General features: G+C 43.2%; 1 protein-coding gene across 1 annotated transcript; it reads left to right on the top strand.

Annotated features, from left to right (window-relative positions):
• The first annotated feature begins 6,326 nt into the window (after positions 1-6,326).
• On the top strand, positions 6,327-19,473 carry LOC124653077 (isoamylase 3, chloroplastic-like). The gene is made up of 24 exons (XM_047192130.1): positions 6,327-6,591; positions 6,680-6,719; positions 6,812-6,886; positions 7,109-7,266; positions 8,010-8,103; positions 8,591-8,827; positions 8,905-9,009; positions 9,199-9,303; positions 9,396-9,530; positions 9,622-9,708; positions 10,044-10,101; positions 10,712-10,775; positions 15,133-15,232; positions 15,723-15,823; positions 16,101-16,152; positions 16,751-16,813; positions 17,336-17,425; positions 17,525-17,597; positions 17,975-18,054; positions 18,139-18,243; positions 18,334-18,432; positions 18,670-18,731; positions 18,842-18,953; positions 19,220-19,473. Exons 1-24 carry the CDS (start codon positions 6,506-6,508, stop codon positions 19,331-19,333), a joined length of 2,295 nt encoding a protein of 764 aa, XP_047048086.1. The 5' UTR covers positions 6,327-6,505; the 3' UTR covers positions 19,334-19,473.
• Positions 19,474-21,062: the final 1,589 nt, after the last annotated feature.

Below are 21,062 nucleotides of genomic sequence, written 5' to 3'. Positions count from 1 at the left end.
GGCCGAAGTCTAGAAGGATTTTAAAAAAGGAAAGAGGAAGGGGAGCTTCGCTCCGCATATGGTCAGGGTTAACGACAGACGTTTGATAGTGATGGGTCGGGCCGAACGGGCCTGTGGCCTCTTCGGACGGGCCGAGTCACCGAAGTCATTTCGTTCTCTCTGGCAGAAGACCTCAACCCGATATAGATATTTGACCCATGGGATTGAGCACCAATAGATATCGGCCCGAATAAGCTATAGTAACAATCCCTTTATTTTAGGAGAAGTGAAAATTATATTTACAAGTTTCAAAAAATCTGAAAAGAAAATCTGGATGTGGTCAATGTTTTGTACCTACAAGCATTTAATGTTGCAACACTATACTATTTAAATATTGGGCTACACAAAAATTTGGAGTTCAAATATGTGCATTCTTCACTTTATTCCAGTTCCATTTTTCATTTTTTTTTAAATTTAGATTTTGCACGTCTGTCTATAGGATACACCATTGAATATATCTAGCATTTATTTTACACTTACAATCATGATTTTTGGTATCTTTTAAAAAAAAATCACAAGAGTGGGGAACCAATTCCCTACTCATAAGTTGTACCCAAACATCAATCCATTAGTTGCAGAAATTTATATCTGTCATTGTCGTTGAGTGTAGCGTTTGTGAGCTCGGGGTCTAGGTAACTTTCTTTTTTGAACATTAATAAAAATTGGTATTTTAAAATTAAAAAATCCATAAACAAATATGGATGTAGTGAAATATGCATCCAGCAGTCGTGGAAAATCTCTGTATGAACTAGGTTATTTGCATCCCACTATATGAACTAGGCTACACATAAATGACAGAAGTCTGGATTTTAGTAATGTGAACATTGCACATTCTCAAATCCCTAAATTTGACATAATTTTCATTTTTTTTTTTGCTTAGCATGTAGTATAAGTATTTCATATCAAGATTTGACGAACTTGTAGTTCACTCCGGGCATAAATCCCGATACCCGAATCCCGAACCCGAAATTCCCGATCCCGAACTCGTATATCCCGAACCCGAAAATCCCAAACACATATTCGGGAAGGTGTTTCGAAAACCCGAATTTGATTCAGGAAATTCGGGCCTGTACTCTCGGCACCCGAATAGCCCGAGTATCCCGAAACAACAAAGAACAGCCCATAAAAAAGCCCAAAACGTCATGCACTTCAGTGCTCCGTTACGAGAAACCTAGACTACGCACGCGCGCCGCATCCTGTCTCCACTCACTCCTCGTTCCCCCTCCTCTCCCCTTTTCCCAGCCGCCACAAGCCCAGCAGCAAGACTTCGAGCTGCAGATCTCGCCGCCGCCGGTCGCCACTGCTGTCTGCCGCTGCTCCCCGTCGATAGATCCCCTTCCTCGACACCTCTCCTCGTCAATAGCTCCCATCCCCGGCGTCCACAACCCGCCCTGTATCCTCATCATCGTGGACAACCGGCAAGCTGCACGTCCGGCCGTCCGGCGCATCGATTGAAGGACGGCAGCGACGAACTACCGATCAATCAACTCATCAACGAACGAAAGTCATTTTTCCTCTTCTTTCTCCTATCCTATCTAGTATCTGCTACCGAGTGTGTCTGCGTGTTTCATAGCTCAGCTCACCTAGCTAGCACTCATGTATGTTTCATCTCTGTACAGTGTACATCTAAAAAATTCTCCCAATTGTTGTATCTCGGGCTATTCAGGAATTTCCCGATCCCGAACCCGAAATTTCGGGTACCCGAATTGTCGGGAGGCAAATATTATGCTACATTTTCGGGTGTCACTTTGTAGATCCCGAAATAAATTTTTCCCGAATTTCCCGTCCCGAAATTTCGGGATTTCCCGAACGCCCAGAGTGACTTGTAGTAGTATACATCCTTAAGTACATGTAATTTTTTTAAAAGCTGCCTATATCCCGAGCTCCAAATTTGTTTTTGCACAAGTCACTATTGTTATTAGCTGAACTATTCATATATAGCTAACATAGTAAATTGAGGCTTTTCGCACTGGTTTGTGTAGCAATTTGGTGACGTCATGTCATTCACCATTTTATCATTTTATCTTTCATGTTTTATTACACACAACTTCATCCTCCCCATGGTAACCACTTGTATCCTCCTATCGTATTTTTCCTTTTTTATTATCTTCTTATTTGTTTCCTTACTATTTGTATCCATTTCCAACATGCAGCCAGTCCACACGGTTTTATTCTAAGTTCCAACCAATCGTTTGTCCTCCTTTTCTGCCTTCCTCTTTCACCGCACCCCTTCGCATGTACACGATTTGGTGGATCTCTCCTCTATCGCTAGACCATCACACTAGGTGTTTTTCTCAAGCTTAAGTATCTCGCTGCAAGTTCGCCTTCTCCACTTGTATGCCTTTTTAGCTCCATCTTACCACAATTCCTGACAAGGTATCTCTTGGGAAATATGATGCATGTCTTTTATTCTTCTCTCTTCTAATGATACTGGGAATTGCTTAACTAAGCCATCTCTCTCTTTTGTTTGTTTTTTCATCTCCTGCCTTTTTTTTTACCTTGTACTCTCCATTGTATATTATGGTTTCCACTTAAAGTGTGTAAAGTAGACGAGTTTGATTGCATTCGGCGTTGTTATTTGCCACTTCCACTTAAAGTGTTGCTTTGAACTTTTTAAGTAATGTCCACAATGTCAAACTGCAGTTGCTTATATGAATGCATTTATGTGTGTGTATATCTTCCTCTTATATCAATGCTAGGTCACTCAAATACGCAACACCCAAAGGGCATGGGCATGTGCCCGTTTATAGACTCATGTGGGCATTATGCCCAAATTTAGTTTGTGGCTTTATAAAAAATCGAACTAAGGGTATTTTGGTTCATAGTGCAAGTACAAGAACTAGTTGTGGCTGTTGTTTGACAAGCAATAGCCAAAATCTCCACCATAATTTTTGTGGCTTTCCATAAGTTAGTAAGAATGTATGGTAAAATTTTGGGTTACTAAAGGAAATTCTGAATGGCTCCTGGAAGCACATGAACCTGTCTAAATAAAATGGGCACTTTAAGTGTCAATTGTTTTCTAAATTCTAACACGTGTTCATATATATGTTCTATGCTTGGTATACGTTTTCATGTGATAAAGACTTTTTTCATATATGTGTACAAGTCATGACGAAACATTCCAGACATGTAAAAGACATGAACAATTATAACTAAAAAGTTCACAATTTCCTGAATTTTTAAAATTATTACAATTTATTGTTTATCCGGGAGCATATGCTAAGAGGAGCCAAAAAAAACTCTAGTAACTATGAACCAAACATGGTATCTTGGAAGACACACATCGACAATCATTAGTTGATCCTGCATAGTATTTGGCTAGGTATAATTATCAACATCAAATGCAATTGGTGAACGCACAATTCAACAAGTCTTGGGAAAAAATATGCACCTAAATTTGTTAGACAAAAGATGATATAGGAGACACAAAAGCGCCAACAACCACAGAAGACTGGAGCATGGAAAGAAAGAGCATCAACATGGAAAGACAACCTATGACTCCATGAACATATCACACAACATGAAAATATGAGCCGGAACCCGATATGGGTAAAGAGAGAGTGGCCACCGTAGTTGTGGTGTACACATTTACTTATTTATGACCTCTACCCCCAAAAACGTTGGATAGAGAGGATGTTGTGTCGAAACATTATGTTTAGCTGAATCAGGTGTGATTAGATTTGCACCGAAATTCGTTCGATTTTGCTAAAGGAAAAAAAGATTCCTTTGAAAGATATTGCAATGAATGAAAAAAGTTTTCTGCGGAAATTAGTATACTGGAGTCTTTAGCAGAAACTCAATTCGGCTCCCGGGTGCGTATGATCCCTCTACCATAAAAACATATTTTCAACTGTTAAAAAATTTTGACAAAAAATTTTACATGTACATCTCCATAATATATGTGTATTCGTCAAGTTTCACAAAAAATGATATTTTTTGTAGTCTAAGCGAAAAAGAGAAAATTTATCTTGTTTTTTTTTTTGAATGACAGCAGGTGAGCTGCTATTTCATTACGATAGGGGAAAAAAGGTTACAGGGAGGAAGGTCACAAAGCGTGACCCTCGAAGACAGTCCTAAAACAAAGATTAACCCGGATCAAAGGGTGTTCCTCCATACTGGGTTACTAAAGGGATCGGGGCTCCAGCTAGTCTCCAAACATCCGCCTCATCCTTAATGCGAACCAGGAGCCCTGTAAAGGGAAGTTCTTTCTTCTCGAAAATTCGTCTATTACGCTCTTTCCAAATCTCCCAGCAGATAAGGTTAGACGCCGGGAAGATGATCTTCCGCTGGGACTTTGTTTGCCTACCCACCATACCCCTGTACCATTCCAAAACGGACAGCCCCTTATCTAACCAATTGGTGGGCTTTAGAGCGTCCAGCCCTAAGGTCACCGCCATATGCTCCCAAACCTTGAGAGAGAATGGACATTCGAGTGAAGATGTGAGATGCGGCTTTTAGGTTTCTTCCGCACAACGGCAGAAATAGTCATTTTCCCATCCTCTTTGCAGCAGCTTTATCGGCCGTAAGAATTCGTTCAAGCATCAGCGTCCAAATGAAGAACTTGCATCTCGCCGGCGCCCACCCCTTCCAGATTATCTTCTTGAAGTCGGTCCCAACAGCTCCCAGAAATTGCAGCCTGTAAGCTGAACCAGCAGAGTAATAGTGCTTGTCTCCAAATTTCCAAGTGATATCATCCGGCTGTTGACTGAGGTGAACCGAGTCAATCAAGTGAGCCAGCCTTAACAGTTGAGGCAGGTGTTGAACATCTAGGTGGTGTCGTAGATCAAGTAGCCATCTCTCGTTTCCCAATGCCTCCTTAACTGTCCTGTTCTTCCTGATGGAAATCTTGTAGAGCTCAGGGGCGACCTCTGCTGGTATTTGACCGTTTAACCAACGATCAGACCAGAACATAGCCTTGGATCCATCTCCCAACGTGATTTGTTTCAGCATCGAATTTTGTCTTTTTCACACACGCCACATGACATGTCGATTTTTCATGAAACGACTTTGTGAGCGCGTAGCACATGAAGATGTACGTGCGAATTTTTTTTTAACATTTTCAAATGTGTCTAACATGTATTTTAAAATAAAGGAGCATACGCTCCCATGTGCCAAAACATCACTCCCAGTCTTTAGATTCTATTGACATGATTCAATCATACAAATAAAAGACTCTCTCTAGCCGAAACCCGATAGGCTAGCCGAACTAATTGGCACAACTTCATGATAAAATTGTACTAGACATTGTATCCGAAGCTATATGCAATTCCTGGAAAATATCATCATCAAAGGCAAACAACCCGTAGGAGATCAGCAGGCGCCATTGCTGATGGTGAGCTTCCTGGCCACAACAGAGAGCTGGAGTAAACCACCTGACGACCTCCTTAAATTGAACCTTGGTGGAGCGTTCGTTGCTCAAATGGGTGCTACTAGTACAGGCATCATACTACAATGTGGTGATGGGTCTGTCGTCATGGCAGCTTGTCAAAACCTGCATCTTTGTTCGTCAGCGCTGGATGCAGAGCTTCAGACATGTATGGAGGGTGTTAAGGTGGCCCTTGATTACTCTCATGAAGGTATACTAGTGGAGACGGATAGGTTGGAACTAGTACGGATGGCCCGTTGAGCAAGATGAGGGATGCGTCAAGTCTGGGACACGTCGTGGGGGACTTGAGGATGTTGAGGGTGTCAAGTCTAAGAGTGTAGTCTCTATATCTAAAATTCCAAGAACTTGTAATAGTGTAAACCATGAACTAGCTAGAGTTGGTAAGATAGAAAGTAGATCCATTGTATGGATAGGTTCGGATCGCTCAAGATAAAATGACACGCTTACTTAATTAATACAATCATGTTTCCCCGCAAAAAAAAAAACCAAACTCCTTTCAATCCAAGTTTCCTTGTACAATACAATGTTTTATTGGAGTAGCCATCTTCCCGAGCATAATGAGCCCGTGGCCACGTCAATTAATTCGAACGGGAGAAAGAAAAGGATCACTTAAAATTTAAATTCCCATGAAAATCTTTGTACCCAAAGAAGGCGTTGCCCTTTCACTCCACACAACCGCTGGCCTCGCCAATGGCCGAGAGCCACGTGGCGGTACGGTCTACTGAACACACAAGACGACGGGCCTCCTCCTAGCCGAGTCAGCAGAGGGCGATATAGTTTCAGAAAAGGATTATTTCTTGTAAATCGCTCCGTCCACCTCCCTATCCGCCGCGCCCCGCTCCGCGCATGCGACACCACGTGTCCTCCCACCCCCGTCCGGCACCTCCCCGCCCCATTCCTGCGCGCGCCCTCCCCGAGGCGAGATCACCGCATCCTCCTCGCCATCGCCATTCCACTCCACTCCCTCCCTCCCTCCACCGCCGCGAGCCTAGGAGAGCGCCCCATGACCCGCCCCTATAACTAGCCCCGACCCCGGATCAACCCCTTCCCGCCCGCTACCTCGTCCCACCCCCCATTTGGATGGATTCGGTGGCCTCCACAAATCGCTCCCCGCTGCGCTCCACCGCCGCCGCCGCACGCCGAAGCAGCTCCGCGCTCCCGAACCGGTGAGTTTCCCTTTCGTTTCGCCGCTCTGCATTGTACCGATCCGCGCGCGCTGAACTGTGTATGTGTTCGTCGACATTTCCTGTGCAGTGTGGCCGCGACTAGGTCTGGTGTCGCGCAGTTTGGAAAGGCGAGTGTCTCGATTTTTTTGTATATGTTTCTCGTGTGGAATGCCTCTTCTAATTTGTGGGATTGATTTAAACGGATTTTGTCGCGGTGCAGGCACAGAGATTTGGGGCCGTGCGGATCACCACGGCGAGAGCTCAGAGCGGGAATGCTGGGAGAAGCGTGACCGAGGTACGACACCGTGCTCCAGCGCTCATGCGCTGTATGGTTATATACGACCGAACTCGTTCGTCTATTATCCATTAGCTACCGGTGTACTGAATTGTTTGTTTGATATACACTCATGGTCATTTGGCATGTCGTGAGTTACAGATATGCTGTGTGTTCATAAGCTGTATCATGCCAGATCTTATCAGGTATTCTGAACGTTTGTTCGTTCTCTAACACCACCAGGAAAGGCAACACGCAATGGCGGACGCTCAAATGCTCTTGAACTATTCTACCGGTAAAGCATTCCCATTAGGGGTGTCGCAGGCTGGAAGTGGTCTGAACTTTGCGATTTTCTCTCAGCATGCTTCCTCTGTCACCCTCTGCATCAAGCTTCCTACCAGGTACAGACAGCTTGCCTGAACTGTGCAGCTTTGCTGGTTTTGATGCCGTTTAAGTTAACTGTTTATTTTTGTGAAAGGGATGGCCCCAAAGTTTTGTTGACATAACTCTGTAAAGTTACTGGATAGCAACCTTAAAAGAGGCTAGGACTCACCAATCTTCTTACAAGTTGTTTCGCCGCACTTTGATCAACTGGCAATACGCTGAGTTATAAAAGCCCCTCCTTGTGATCTGTTAAAAAAATCTCTGAAAACAACTTCTCTTTCAGCATCCTTGGCGGGCAAAGAATTTTGATTTTTGACAATGGGTATTCAAAATTAAAAAACATATCTCAAATTAGTGATTGTACTGTACTCAACCGCATGAGCAGCTGCTACAATGCACTTGTTCTAACCAACAACACCAACATGAGCTTATGTAACAACATGTCTGGTAGTATTTTATACAAAACATATTAGAATTGATGACTCTACCACTAGGTTTAATTTATTGTTTGCAAAAAATTGGGTATTCAGCTGAGTACCCATGATACTGGGTGATTTGGAAGCTTACTTTTTCGACCCTGATAACTCTCATTGCCAGTGTCTCCGTGATGTAATGTATTTTCTTGAAGCAACGCTATAATGTCTAGGGTGTTGGCCTGGTTCAAATGAGGAGCACTGTACTTTAGCTTGTTCATCTCACATTTCTCTTTCCAATGGAATATGATTTGTCCCATCATCTGACATACTGAATTGTCCCCCAGAGAGAGCCAGGATGAAGGAAACACAGAATTTGTGGAGTTTGCTTTAGATTGCCAGAAGAACAAAACTGGAGATATATGGCATGTGTCGGTGGAGGTATTGTTATGAAGTTTTTATGTTATGTCTTTGAAGATAAGGCAATATTTTTTTCAATATTGACGACTCGGTGTGCCTGACATGTATGGAACCACAATCCAGCATTTATCTCATGTATCTTCGAAAACAAAGGTTCTGTCACGTGAGCCCATTCATAAAAGAAATGAAATGCACTAGTAAGGAGTACAGGTTCATAGATTTGGCCATTTTGCTGTGTTACTTCTAGCATGTTTCAGTTCCCTATAAGGACTTCGTGGTTTTTGTAATGAAAATGTCATTTAACAGTTCACACACACAAAAGCTTCTAGCATGTTTCATATCTGTTTGTTTTGGACTTTTGGTCTTGGCTGAAAATGTTCTGCGTTGTATTTATTTCCTAGGAAGACGAATCTGTGTATTTTTCCATCTGTCTGTTTTGGTCTTGGCCTGTTTTGCTTCTATGTATGTTTTATGCATATATGCTGAATGAGACCTTCTGTACTTTCAGGGGTTGCCTACTTCTGGAGTTCTTTATGGATACCGTGTTAATGGTCCTCAAGGATGGGGACAGGGCCATAGGTTTGATAGCAACATTATTCTTCTTGACCCTTATGCGAAATTAGTTGCTGGTCGAAATTACTTCGGGGTTGACAGTGACAAGCCAAGTCAGTCTTTTGGAACATATGATTTTGATAGCTCTCCATTCGACTGGGGCGTTGATTACCAGCTTCCAAATTTGCCTGAGGTACTACGATCATTTAATAGATGCAGAAAGCATCCCAAACATGAAATTCACTGCTTTTCTTCTGTTCTTTAATCTAGACAGATCTAGTTATATATGAAATGAATGTCCGTGCTTTCACTGCGGATGAGTCAAGTGGGCTTGACCAAGCTGTTCGTGGAAGCTATCTAGGTTTCATCGACAAAGTAAGTTTTAATATCTTCTTTTTTGTCTTGTTTATGACCACAGTTATTTGTTTTGTCGTTACTGAGGTTATTATCGCGCTAAATATGTTTCCACCATTTTTTTGCTGACCAGTTTTAGGAACCTGATATGCGTATGAGCTATCTAGTATTATTTAACGACTAACACTTGCAATAGTTGCGGTCCTGTAGATACCTCATTTGCTGGAACTTGGAGTTAATGCAGTGGAGTTACTTCCTGTTTTTGAGTTTGATGAGCTGGAGTTCAAGAGATATCCCAATCCAAGGGACCACATGGTAAATTCTAACTCGCCTCATTCGTGCATAACGTCTTCTCAATTAATCAGTGGAATCATTGTGGAGTGACTTTTCATCTTCTGAATTGGAAGGTCAATACATGGGGTTATTCTACAATCAACTTTTTTGCTCCCATGACCCGCTATGCAAGTGCCGGTGGTGGACCATTGGCTGCTTCCAGAGAGCTCAAGCAGATGGTCAAGGCATTACATAATGCTGGGATAGAGGTATGATCCAGTAGACATGGCAACCTATTGTAGCATTCTTATTCATCCCACACATGATAAAACTGTTTAATGGTGTCATCATTTTGTATAGGTTATCCTGGATGTTGTCTACAACCACACGAATGAAGCAGATGATGCTAACCCTTATGTAACTTCTTTTCGTGGCATCGATAACAAGGTGATTTATCTATTTGAGTTATAGTCAACAAAGGCATCTATCTGCCTGTTGCTATCTTTTCCAAGTTCGAATAGGTAGACTGTGTTTTGTTCAGGGTTAATAAAACTAGCCTAGTTAATCATAATTCGACCAGGTTGCTTAACTCAAATTTTTATTTATGGATTTGCTTATTCCACCCTTTGGCTTGTTAATTTTATAATGGGTCAATATTCAGATTCTTTGAAAGCTCTGACCAGGTTAAGTTAATCCAGTCTTAACCACATATGTTTCGAAGTGTAAATATGCTTTACATTTTCGATGAATTTATACCAAAAACACTACTTACTTTCATGCAGGTTTATTACATGTTGGACCCAAACAATAATGCTCAACTGCTGAACTTCTCGGGATGCGGTAAAACCATGGCTCTAAACTTCTGCTACTAAATTATTTGAGATGTGCTTGTGCTAGGTAATACATGTTCTTGGATGCTATCTGATGTTTGGTAGTGTATGTCCTTTTTTTTTTGCTTCGGCTTGAAGGATGCTAATGTATCTTTTTGAATGGAGATGGTATGTATCTTGTTTTAATGATGCACTTATTAACGTGTACCTTTCGAAATCATATTGCAATTGTGTATTTCTAGGCAACTGAACTGCATATGTGGCTTCTACTTTGTTGTGATGCACTTCAAATGATAAATGTTGATTTAATGTATGTTTTATTTTCTTCCCTATGCCAGCAGACTGAACCTTGCAGGCATGTTAGCCTCTATATTGACTGGTAGAAAGGTTAGCAGTGGTCACTTGGTCGATTATTTGGTGGCAGCCACTATATGTGTCAACTGTCAAGCCTTGTATTGGCAGTGAGCCTGCCACATTGCTACCTATAGGAAGAACCTTGTTAAATATTGCGAAGGCCTGCTTAGTTGTCTGGTTGACCTAGCATTTAGATAGTTAGATACTTAATGTTAGTGGAACTTGTGTGTACTCTAAGTCTTAACAGTATGTTTGTTTTAATCCAGGGAATACACTAAACTGCAACCATCCTGTTGTCATGGAACTCATACTCGACAGCTTGAGACATTGGTATGGCACGACTTGCTTGCTTTTTTTGAGACAAGCTACTACATTTTTTTTTTGGAAGAATGGCAACTTCCTTTTAATTGTATGCATATTTCTCTCTTCATCTCGATCATCTCTTTAGTTGTCAGCAATCATTGCAGTCAATGTTTTGATGGCACCTGTTTTAACTTGTGTTCCACCCCCACAATCAATTGCTACCAGAGAAGCAAATATTTATGTGGACTGAACTCTCAGATCTATATGATCAAAACAAAATGATCCCGATGGACTGAAATTACTGAAAACTGACATATTAGTTCATAACTAGCAGATCATCTGGGTTGTGGCAAGATATAGTTTTTTTTTTTTTTTTTTTTTTGAAACAGGCAAAAAAGCTTTTGCCTTATATTAATATAGGAGAAGCAAACAAGGGGATGGCAAGAGCCATGAAAATAAAAAAGATGAGGGGGGAAGGGGGAAAGAAACGTACCCCCTCCCCCGAAACAGTACAACACGGTCAGTCCACGAGCTCTGCTAGACCTTTTGCACCGGCAAGGATCCAGTCCTTGCCCTCCTCCCTGATTCTGCGCATGATCTCCGAGGGTAAGGAGGATTTATTGTTGAAAACACGCTCGTTTCGCTCCTTCCAAATCTCCCAGGCGATCAGCACGATTGCAGTTCGAAGACCTTTGGTAGAGGAGGTGGGGGTTCTGGCGATGGCTTGCCAGTACTCCAGCACCTTAGGTCTCCCTGTGCCGAGACAGCGGATAAGGTCCGGGCAAGATAGCCACGAAGCCGCTGCGTTCCATATTCTCTTGGAGAAGCGACACTCAAAAAGGAGGTGCCGGACCGTTTCCGGGCAACATCTACAAAGCTGGCAAGTAGTAGGGTGCGGCCAGCCTCTTTTGGCAAGACGATCAGCGGTCCATAGGCGATTTTGGACGGCAAGCCATGCGAAGAAACGACATTTCGGGGGAGCCCAAGTCTTCCAGACGATGTTGCCGAAAGGGCAGGGTAAAGCTGCCATGAACTGAGCCTTGTAGGCGGATTTGGCCGAATAGCATCCATTGGGAGTCAGCGTCCAGACGATGGAGTCATCAGTTCCAGGAGTTAGATTGACGTTCGAGACAAGCTCCCAGAGGCGGATATATTGCTCCATATGGTCCACGGTGAAGGTCTGAACCGCAATGTCAGCCACCCAATTTTGATTATCAAGGGCATCACGCACGGTCCGATTCTTCCTTTTGGACGCCGAAAAAATCAGAGGAGCGAGGTCCTTAGGTGGGGCGCCGTTAAGCCAGGAAGAAGACCAGAAGGAGGCTTTTTCTCCATCGCCTATGGTGACCCGCGTTGCAGCGTTGAAGAGATCCAGATCAGAGGCGTCATTAGGCGTTTCCGAGCCAACCCAAGGTTTTTCCGGTGCCGTCCATTCATACCAAAGCCATCGAAGCCTCAGGGCACGAGAAAATTTTTCCAAGTCTAGTATTCCAAGACCGCCTAGCTCCTTGGGGCGACAAACTTTTTGCCAGTTAACCTTGCATTTCCCCCCACTAACCGCCTCCTTGCAGGCCCATAGCATGCCACGACTAATCTTCGCAAACGCCTTTAAGATGCCCTTGTCTGCCTTTAGGGCCGTAAGCAGGAAAATAGGCATAGAAGAAAGCACCGATTTAATAAGAGCGGTGCAGCCAGCACGATTAAGGAACCTGCCTTTCCAAGGGTTCAGACGTGCCACCGCTTTGTCAATGTATGGCTGTAGATCGGCCCTCTTGAGTCGTCCAAGGGAAAGAGGCAAACCCAAATATTTTATGGGAAAAGAGGCAATCGCCGCTGGGAAGTTCGTCAGGATTTCCGGTAGGTCCATATTTGCACATTGGATAGGAGCAATGGAACTTTTCATCACGTTAGTCACCATGCCCGTGACTTCTCCAAACTGGCGAAGGATATTGGCAAGCCCCGATAAGTCATGTTCTGTAGGGGTCAAGAAGATGGCCGCGTCATCCGCATAGAGAGAGACCCGGGGACCCTCTAAACCGCCCGGCATAGCATGAAGAAGCCCGGAATTCGTTGCCTCATCCAAAATTTTCTGAAGCGGGTCAATGGCAATATCAAACAGAAGAGGCGAGAGGGGGTCTCCTTGTCTGAGGCCGCGTCCATGAGAGATGCTCTTTCCCGGAATCCCATTGAGAAGCACCCTGGAGGAGGCCGTGGAGAACAAAGTAGTTATAAGGGCACGCCATCTCTGGGGGAACCCAAGGCGCTGCAGGAGGTCAAGCATGTAATCCCATCGAACAGAATCAAAAGCCTTGGCGATGTCCAGCTTGATGAGAAGGGATGGCGTTTTGCTGCGGTGAAGCTTCGGGCCGTGTTTCTGACGTACATGAAATTGTCGTGGATAGTTCTATTCTTGATGAAAGCACTTTGGCTGCGGGATATGATCTCATTCATCTTGGGGCTGAGCCGACGTGCCATAGCTTTGGCGATAATCTTTGGGACCACATGAATAAGGCTAATTGGCCGAAAGTCGGTAATGGAATCAGCGCCATCCTTCTTCGGTAGAAGCACCAAATTTGCGGTGTTGATGACGTGAAAGTTCTGCGCCGAGAGCTCAGAAAAGGCATTTATAGTACCCATAAGGTCGTCCTTTATAATATCCCAGCAGGAGCGGAAGAAAGCCATAGAGAAACCATCAGGTCCCGGGGCCTTATCTATTGGCATGTCGTCTATGGCCTCTTTTATCTCAAACTCGGAGAAAGGAAGGCCCAAGTCTTCAAGGGGATGGACCGTGGGATTTAAAGCGTCCCAATTGAAGTCCAGCTGTCGTGGAGGGGGTCGGCCCAGGGTACTGGAGAAATGATCGAAGATCAACTTGTCCTTTTCATCATGAGTTGTAGCCCAACCATCATTAAGTTTGAGTCTAATGATGTGGTTCTTGCGCTTCCTTGCATTGACGCGAAGGTGAAAAAACTTTGTGTTAGCGTCGCCTTCACGAAGGTATCTAATCCTGGAAGCTTTTCGTTTGCGGGATCGTTCTAGAGCTGCTAGACCTTTAACCCTTCTTTTGAGGTCAGCGCGGAGACCTCGCTCTTCCGGGGAGAGGGTTCGGGTCTCCTGGGCAACATCCAGTTGCAAGATGACATCCAAAGCCATGAGAAGTTGGAGTTTGCAATCGGAGAAGAGACCTTTGCTCCAAGATTTTAGCCGAGACGCAGTAGCTTTGAGCTTGTGATTAAGGTTGTGTACCGGCTGTGTGTGAGAAGAGGGTGTCGACCACACAAGTTGGACGGTCTCATTGAAGCCCGGCATTTTGATCCAGAAAGACTCGAAACGGAAAGAAGGCGGCCTCCGTGGCCCACTTTGATTGGAGAGGAGTAGTGGGCAGTGGTCCGAGAGGGATGACGAGAGAGCGTGAAGCACATGATTCTCGAAGACCAAGTCCCAATCGGCGTTACAGAAGGCCCGGTCTAAACGCACCAAAGTTGGGTTCTCCCTTTCATTACTCCAAGTGAAATTCCTATTCTGAAGCTTCAACTCCTTGATGGGATAACTTAAGGTTCAGAGAGGGCCAGCATTCATGGCATAGGAACATATGACTGACTGGAGTTGCTTGATCAATCGGAGGCAAATAACATTCCCCAGTGCCATAGCCTTTGATGAAAGGACTCACCTAACAAAAACGTTGATTGGACGGAATTATTTTCACTTGACTCATCTAATTTTGGTTCTTGCATGTGGAAGGAATTAGAAAAAATGAACTCCCAATCCTAGCTTGTAAGTTGTAACCCTAGGAGAGAAACCCTCTTGGGCCGAGCGCCACTTCGCACAGAACAGGAGCCTAAAAAATAAGGCATGACCAGTCTAACGGACATAGAGTTCTGGTCAGACTGGTTTCCCGCTGTACCTCTGAACTGGGCCTTCACTCTTCAGTAGCATGGTTGTTCAGACCTTTGTCGCTATTGCAATCCAACCGAATGGAGCTCCGCTTGCCATCCATTCTTGTTTTCTCTAGCCCATCGGTCTCATGATGTTCGATTAGTCGTACCCAGGACAAAGTGTAGAAGCATCAGGCAGCAACCATTTGCATGAAGTTTACAAAGTATAGAAGCAGCAGGTTGCAACAATTCCCATGAAGTTTAGTGTTGTCAACCTTGCACTGGGTATCTATGCACTACCAATTCACTAGGGATTTGCTCATCAGAGTATCTATCCACTGCCAAGTCCTATATTAAACCTCAGTGCAAGGCAACCAAGTTATTAAGAAACTGCACTTAGTAGTTCATTAACATTTTGATCGTGAGTATTTTATTATGATCTCTTTTAAAAGAATTCATAATTTGTTTAAGTGTGTTTTCTTATTCACCTGACTATTTGATGCTCCAAGGGTTAAGGAGTATCACATAGATGGATTTCGGTTTGACCTTGCAAGTGTTCTTTGCCGTGGACTGGATGGCAGTCCTCTTGATGCTCCTCCACTCATTAAGGTAATCTTATAGTTGCAGAATTGCGGTGTTAAACTGTAAAACACAAGTTATGAATTCTTACGGAAACTACTGGCAGTTAGTTACATACTAGGGTTGACTGAATACAAAATTGTGACCTATTGAATTCAGATAAATGTCAGGTTGAATTATGTGGACTTTACTGTATTGCATGTCGTATTTTTTTTTTTTTGACATGATTGCATGTCGTATTTGCTTGCTCCTCCTCAGTTACTCAACTATTATTGGTTGGGCACATATTTAGTGCAATCATGCAAAATTTCAACATTAGCTGTTGAAGGAAGGAATTAGATTTAGAGGGACTTAGGGTCCTGTCAACGTGTAACCTTTTGCCTTACCTCCTTACAGTTTGGAATAATGTATATGATGAATCCTACCCTCTCAAGACTCTCTAAACCTAGTTCATTAATCTCTGATTATCTGATGGCTTACATTGGTGTTTTATATGATTCTTTATTATTTTGCTCCTCAGGAAATTGCCAAAGATTCTGTGTTATCTCGATGTAAGATCATTGCTGAACCTTGGGATTGTGGTGGCCTTTATCTAGTAGGGCGATTCCCTAACTGGGACAGGTATGCATTTTCCCTACTTCTGTGTCGTGGTTAGCACTAAACCTGTTTTTTACATTGTGATGATAATATTACGCAAGCATTCATTTCTTATTTCTTTGATAGCTGATATAAGGTTCAGATGGCCATTCATAATTACTTAATAAATGCACTAGTGTAGTCCTTGCTGTTACCTAAAATTGTTGCCAATATTTTCAAAGATATGAAGGTCCAGATGTTCAATGTTTTTGTAGATTCTCGCCTATATTGCTAAGATACAATGAAACGCTATTTATTGTAGGTGGGCGGAATGGAATGGAAAGTACAGAGATGATATTAGAAGGTTCATCAAGGTACTGTTTGCCCAAAGATGAACTATTAAAACAATTATTACCTTGCCAAAAATGAGTGCACTTTAGCATAATAAGGTGGCACCCGGTCTTCCTAATCCTTATCATTACCAAATATTATTAAGCCAGATTGTTGATCATTTCATAAACGTTTTGTTGAGGTGAAAGGTTGAGGATCCTCTACCTTCTATTTTAATTGACCCCAACCAAGATACAAATATAAATAAAATGCAGAAAGATAAAAAGGCCAGAACTGTCAAAGGAGAAAAAGATTACAACAGAGGAATACATAAATTTTAAGAATATGCATGGCTTCTATGCCTATTTGTATTTATTGGCCCAATTCTTCATGGACTATTGTTTCCTTCACTTGCTCACACTTTCCATAGCATGATGCTCAATCATTTCAATCTTAGATCATCAAAGGCCCTATAACATCAAGATTTTTCATTTTTAGCATGCATTTATCTTGACAGCTTTAGCTCTGAATTTTATAGTGCAGTTTCACAAAAAAGAAATGTCCTGATGATTTTGGTTGTATCTTTTTTTCCAATCTTGTTTCTGCAAGCACTAATGAATCTTGTTTTGGAGTTTTTTTCAGGGTGACCCAGGTCTGAAGGGGGTGCTGGCAACTCGCGTGTCTGGATCTGCTGATCTGTACCAGGTAATTTTGTCCGCTCTTTCCCTTACTAGTCTGCTGTTTTATCTCATCCTGAAACGTACTTTCTTTTGGAGCCATGTATTCTTTATGTTTCCTTGTATCTTTTACAGTCTTTCTACACCTGATTCCTGAGCTAAGCCTTCACTGTTGTTGAAATTATGCACTTGCTAATTTCTTAGCATCATCAGAGTGCAGCTTAATGCCCATCCTTATAAGTTTCCCCTGCATCCAAATGTTTAATGGTATTGACTGTACTCAGAATATTGTTAGTGATGTCATTTGAAGGTGTAAAATCCATTTGTCTCTGTTATGGAGGTGCTAGGAGCCTCTGTGAATAAGCTTCAAGACTCCTATTTATGTATTCCCTCCGGCCCAAACGAATTAAGCAGCTTAGGGGTACACTTGTACTACTGGACATAATATATGGCTGCGCCGATTAACTTGGGATGGAGGGAGTAGAAGATTTAGGGTCACATGGTTAAAAACAGGAACAGATGTAAAGTCAAGTTCCCTTGGTGTTGGCAGGTGAACAAGAGGAAGCCTCACCATGGTGTGAACTTCATAATTGCACATGATGGTTTTACCTTATGTGACCTTGTTTCATACAATTTAAAGGTAACGCGAGTATTTAACAAAACATTATAGATCCCAGTTCTTTCCTATTCAAGTACTCGTATCGATGTTAATGAGCTTTCTCTTTGACCAAAATTATAGCACAATGATGCTAATGGAGAAAGTGGACGTGATGGATGCAATGACAATTTTAGCTGGAACTGTGGTGTTGAAGGTACCAGTGTTACCCAATATCATGTATTGTTCTTCACATTGGAAGTAGCAAGTTAAAAGAAACATTATTAAGATATGTGACTGAATTAGAGTATGATATGCTAATCAAGAGAATGAGAAATTTTTTTTTTGTTGGAAATTAGGTTTGTACTAGTATGCTTGATAATTTGACTGAACTCAAAGACTACTCACAATATTGAGGCTTCGGTATCAAGATTAGACTGAATAAAGTGCAGTGTCTTTTCATATACATTCACGGAAGGTTATCATTTTTTCGGAAGGGAAATAGTTCAGTTTGTTTCACTTAACTCTCATGTGATGTGAATATAGTCATATTCAATGTTGTTTAACAACTTATGGTCTTGCTCACCTTAACAGGAGAAACAAATGATCTCAATGTGTTAGCTCTGCGTTCGAGACAAATGAAGAACTTTCACGTGGCATTAATGATTTCTCAAGTAAGTATTATTGATCACTCCACAGTTGGATTTTTTACGTAGTATTGCATTATGTATAAAAATTGGTATCGTTTTGTGTAACAGGGCACCCCAATGATGTTGATGGGAGATGAATATGGTCATACACGCTACGGAAATAATAACAGCTATGGACATGATACCTGCATAAATAATTTCCAGTGGGGACAGGTGATTATTTTGGCTTTTCCATTACAAATGTCCTTCTGGATGTGCCAGATCTATATGCTAACTTGTTTTCCTTGTGTTTGTGTCATACAGTTGGAAGAAAGAAGATATGGCCATTTCAGGTTTTTCTCGGAGATGATTAAGTTTCGCCAGAATCACCCAATGCTGAAACGGGACAGGTTTCTTAATAAAGTATGTTCAGACTTGTACTGTTATTTTTGCAGTTGACTAGTTTATTGAAATAACCATTTCTTCCTTCACTAGTAAACAGCTGTGTCTGTTCAGTAATTGCTAAGTATGTCATCTCCGTGGTCTCGAGTTATGCGTTGCATAGTGGAGATGACAGTTCCTAGCTTTTGTAGGATGCAGGTCTTTGATTAATTGATCTTCCAAAGAAATTCATTGAGTCGTGATCTTTCTTGTTTGTAGGATGATGTCACCTGGCATGAGGATTGTTGGGATAACCTGGAAAGCAAATTCTTGGCATTCACGTAAGGAAGTTTGCCTTTCATGTACTTCATTTTGACTATGATGTATTATTGTAGTTTAGTTGCGACAAATTCTTGTCTTCTAAACTGCTTATTTGGTAATTTTGATGTAGGATACATGACCACAATTCTGGTGGAGATATATATTTGGCATTCAATGCCCATGACTATTTTGTGGATGCTGTAATCCCCCCAGCACCTCATCATAAACGTTGGAACCGTGTGGTATGTATACTTTGTGGTCTTTGTTGAACTTTTGAAACTTGGTGGTCATACTATATAGTTCTAGCTTAGTCAAGTTCCAATCATGCAATATGTAGTTCCTCCTGTCTACTACAGCTATTTCTTGGAAAAATCTACCAATATTTTTTTCACAATCTTTTCCAAGAGGCACTAGATTTTCACAAATTTGGGAGCAAGAGGCTTAGTTCTGAACTTGCTACAAGTTGAGTGGATAGTTAGCCTGAAACTGCTGTTGTGGCCTTTTGCAGGTGGATACTAACCTGGAATCACCAAATGACATTGTACCGGAAGGGGCGCCGTTTACTGGATCAGGGTACAGAATTGCTCCATACTCTTCCATCCTGCTCAAAGCAACCCCATAGGTTGGATTACAGAACTCAGTTAAGCATCAGAATAATGTCAGTTTTGGCTCATTTGGGCGAGGCGTTGGCTGATCTCACTTTGCGAGTTTTTGACAACCCTACTGCAAAGTGTGACAAACTTCGAGCTGGGAGTCAGGTGCATCTCTACCAGCGGGAGCTATAGCTGCAACTGGTATATAGGGCTTTGTCTAATAATAAGTGCACGTCAAGCACACTGTTTCTACACATAAGAAGCTAGAAGAGCATGTAGACCGAATTTGCTAGCCATTTAGTTGGGGCAACAAGCCTCAAGGAATCTAGTCCATAGGTGTCTGTTCTTTCATTTCACGTGTGACCTACGGATGCCTACCGAGCTATCGTTTCTATAATAATGTGGCACAGAAATGCCCTATACAACTTAATGTGTTCATATGACACAGCAAACATTCATAGCATGAACATACTGGAGGGATGCATGTCTATGGAGGATATTGTTTATCATTTCAAGCATGGTCCAAATTCAGTTATGTAATATTTGCTGTCATGAATTACTTCGAGCTAAAATATTGTCTGCGAGTTCCTGCCTGTAGCGATTATAACCATGTCGTGGCACACTCATCCACACATGCTCATCGTGTACTGGACTGACGGTGACTGCCGGTTGGCACGGAGAAAATCTCTACATGTGCAGCGTGGGAGATGCTACAGGTTTCCCAAACAGGAATCGACGGGCAACAAGGCATCATTGGCAGTGCTGGGGCCAGCCGGTACATGAACTTGAACGAGGCATGTGATCGAGTCATCTCACCTGAACCTCACCAATGCTGCCAGCTCCTCCCATCACAGCCAGGTAATCCTCAAATCATTGGCAGCCACCTAACAATCCATTAGCTTCCAAAGAGCATGAAATGCGACGAAAAATGAAGCTAGGTGAGTGCCTTTAGCTGAATGAATCACCGGAGAACCTAGCTGTCCTGTTAGAGGGGTCCATATCTTCTTAAGGCTGTGGGGGCATATGCTTTGCGAGCAGTGGCTGTCTTTCTGATTTTGCCCATCTTATTTTTGTGAGAGCGGTTGCTTTGCTAGTACCAACCGCCTCTTAACGTATGGGCAGTGGAATTTGGAAGTTTTTTGGGACAATTCCCAATCATTTTGTCGATGACTGATGAACTACTATAGTGTATAAGAGCATCTCCAGCCGTGTCCTCCAAAGGGATTTGGGGCGCGCCGGACCAAAAAACCGTTCCAGCCGCGTCCTCCAAAGCCCATTTTTGTCCGGCGCGCCCCGATACGGTGTCCGGCGCCCCGAGCCCGTCCCCGTCCCACAGGGGACGCTCCGGGCACGCCGGACCCAACGAAAAGCGAGGCGAACCGACGCGGGCCCGGCGCGTCAGCGGCTCGGAAGCCTAAAACCCCGTCGCATACCTTTGGTCAAGCGACGTTAATGGCGTCCCTGTTTTCCCAGGCGACGCAGGGACGCGTCTCGTCGTGCATGGCCGCGTGGCCGTCCGCGCCGGCGTTATTGCGTGCAACCACCCGCTGCCGCCGCTGTTTAAAGACGCCCTGTAGTTCTCACCGCTCACAAACCTTCTCCTCGCCGCTCCAAAAATGTCGAGCTCGTCCTCCCGCAAGATCGCCGCGGCGAACGGCTTCGGCCGCGGCAGCCTCACCGTGCTGGAGGCGTGGGCGCTGTACAACGCCCGGTATCCAGTCCCGCCGGACATGCGGCTGCCAAGCAGCGGCGGCTGGA

Source organism: Lolium rigidum, chromosome 5 (genome assembly GCF_022539505.1).
Source record: "Lolium rigidum isolate FL_2022 chromosome 5, APGP_CSIRO_Lrig_0.1, whole genome shotgun sequence".
Classification (NCBI taxonomy): domain Eukaryota; kingdom Viridiplantae; phylum Streptophyta; class Magnoliopsida; order Poales; family Poaceae; genus Lolium; species Lolium rigidum.
Note: the sequence above shows the minus strand (reverse complement) of the source record. Positions and strands in the feature narration are given on the sequence as shown.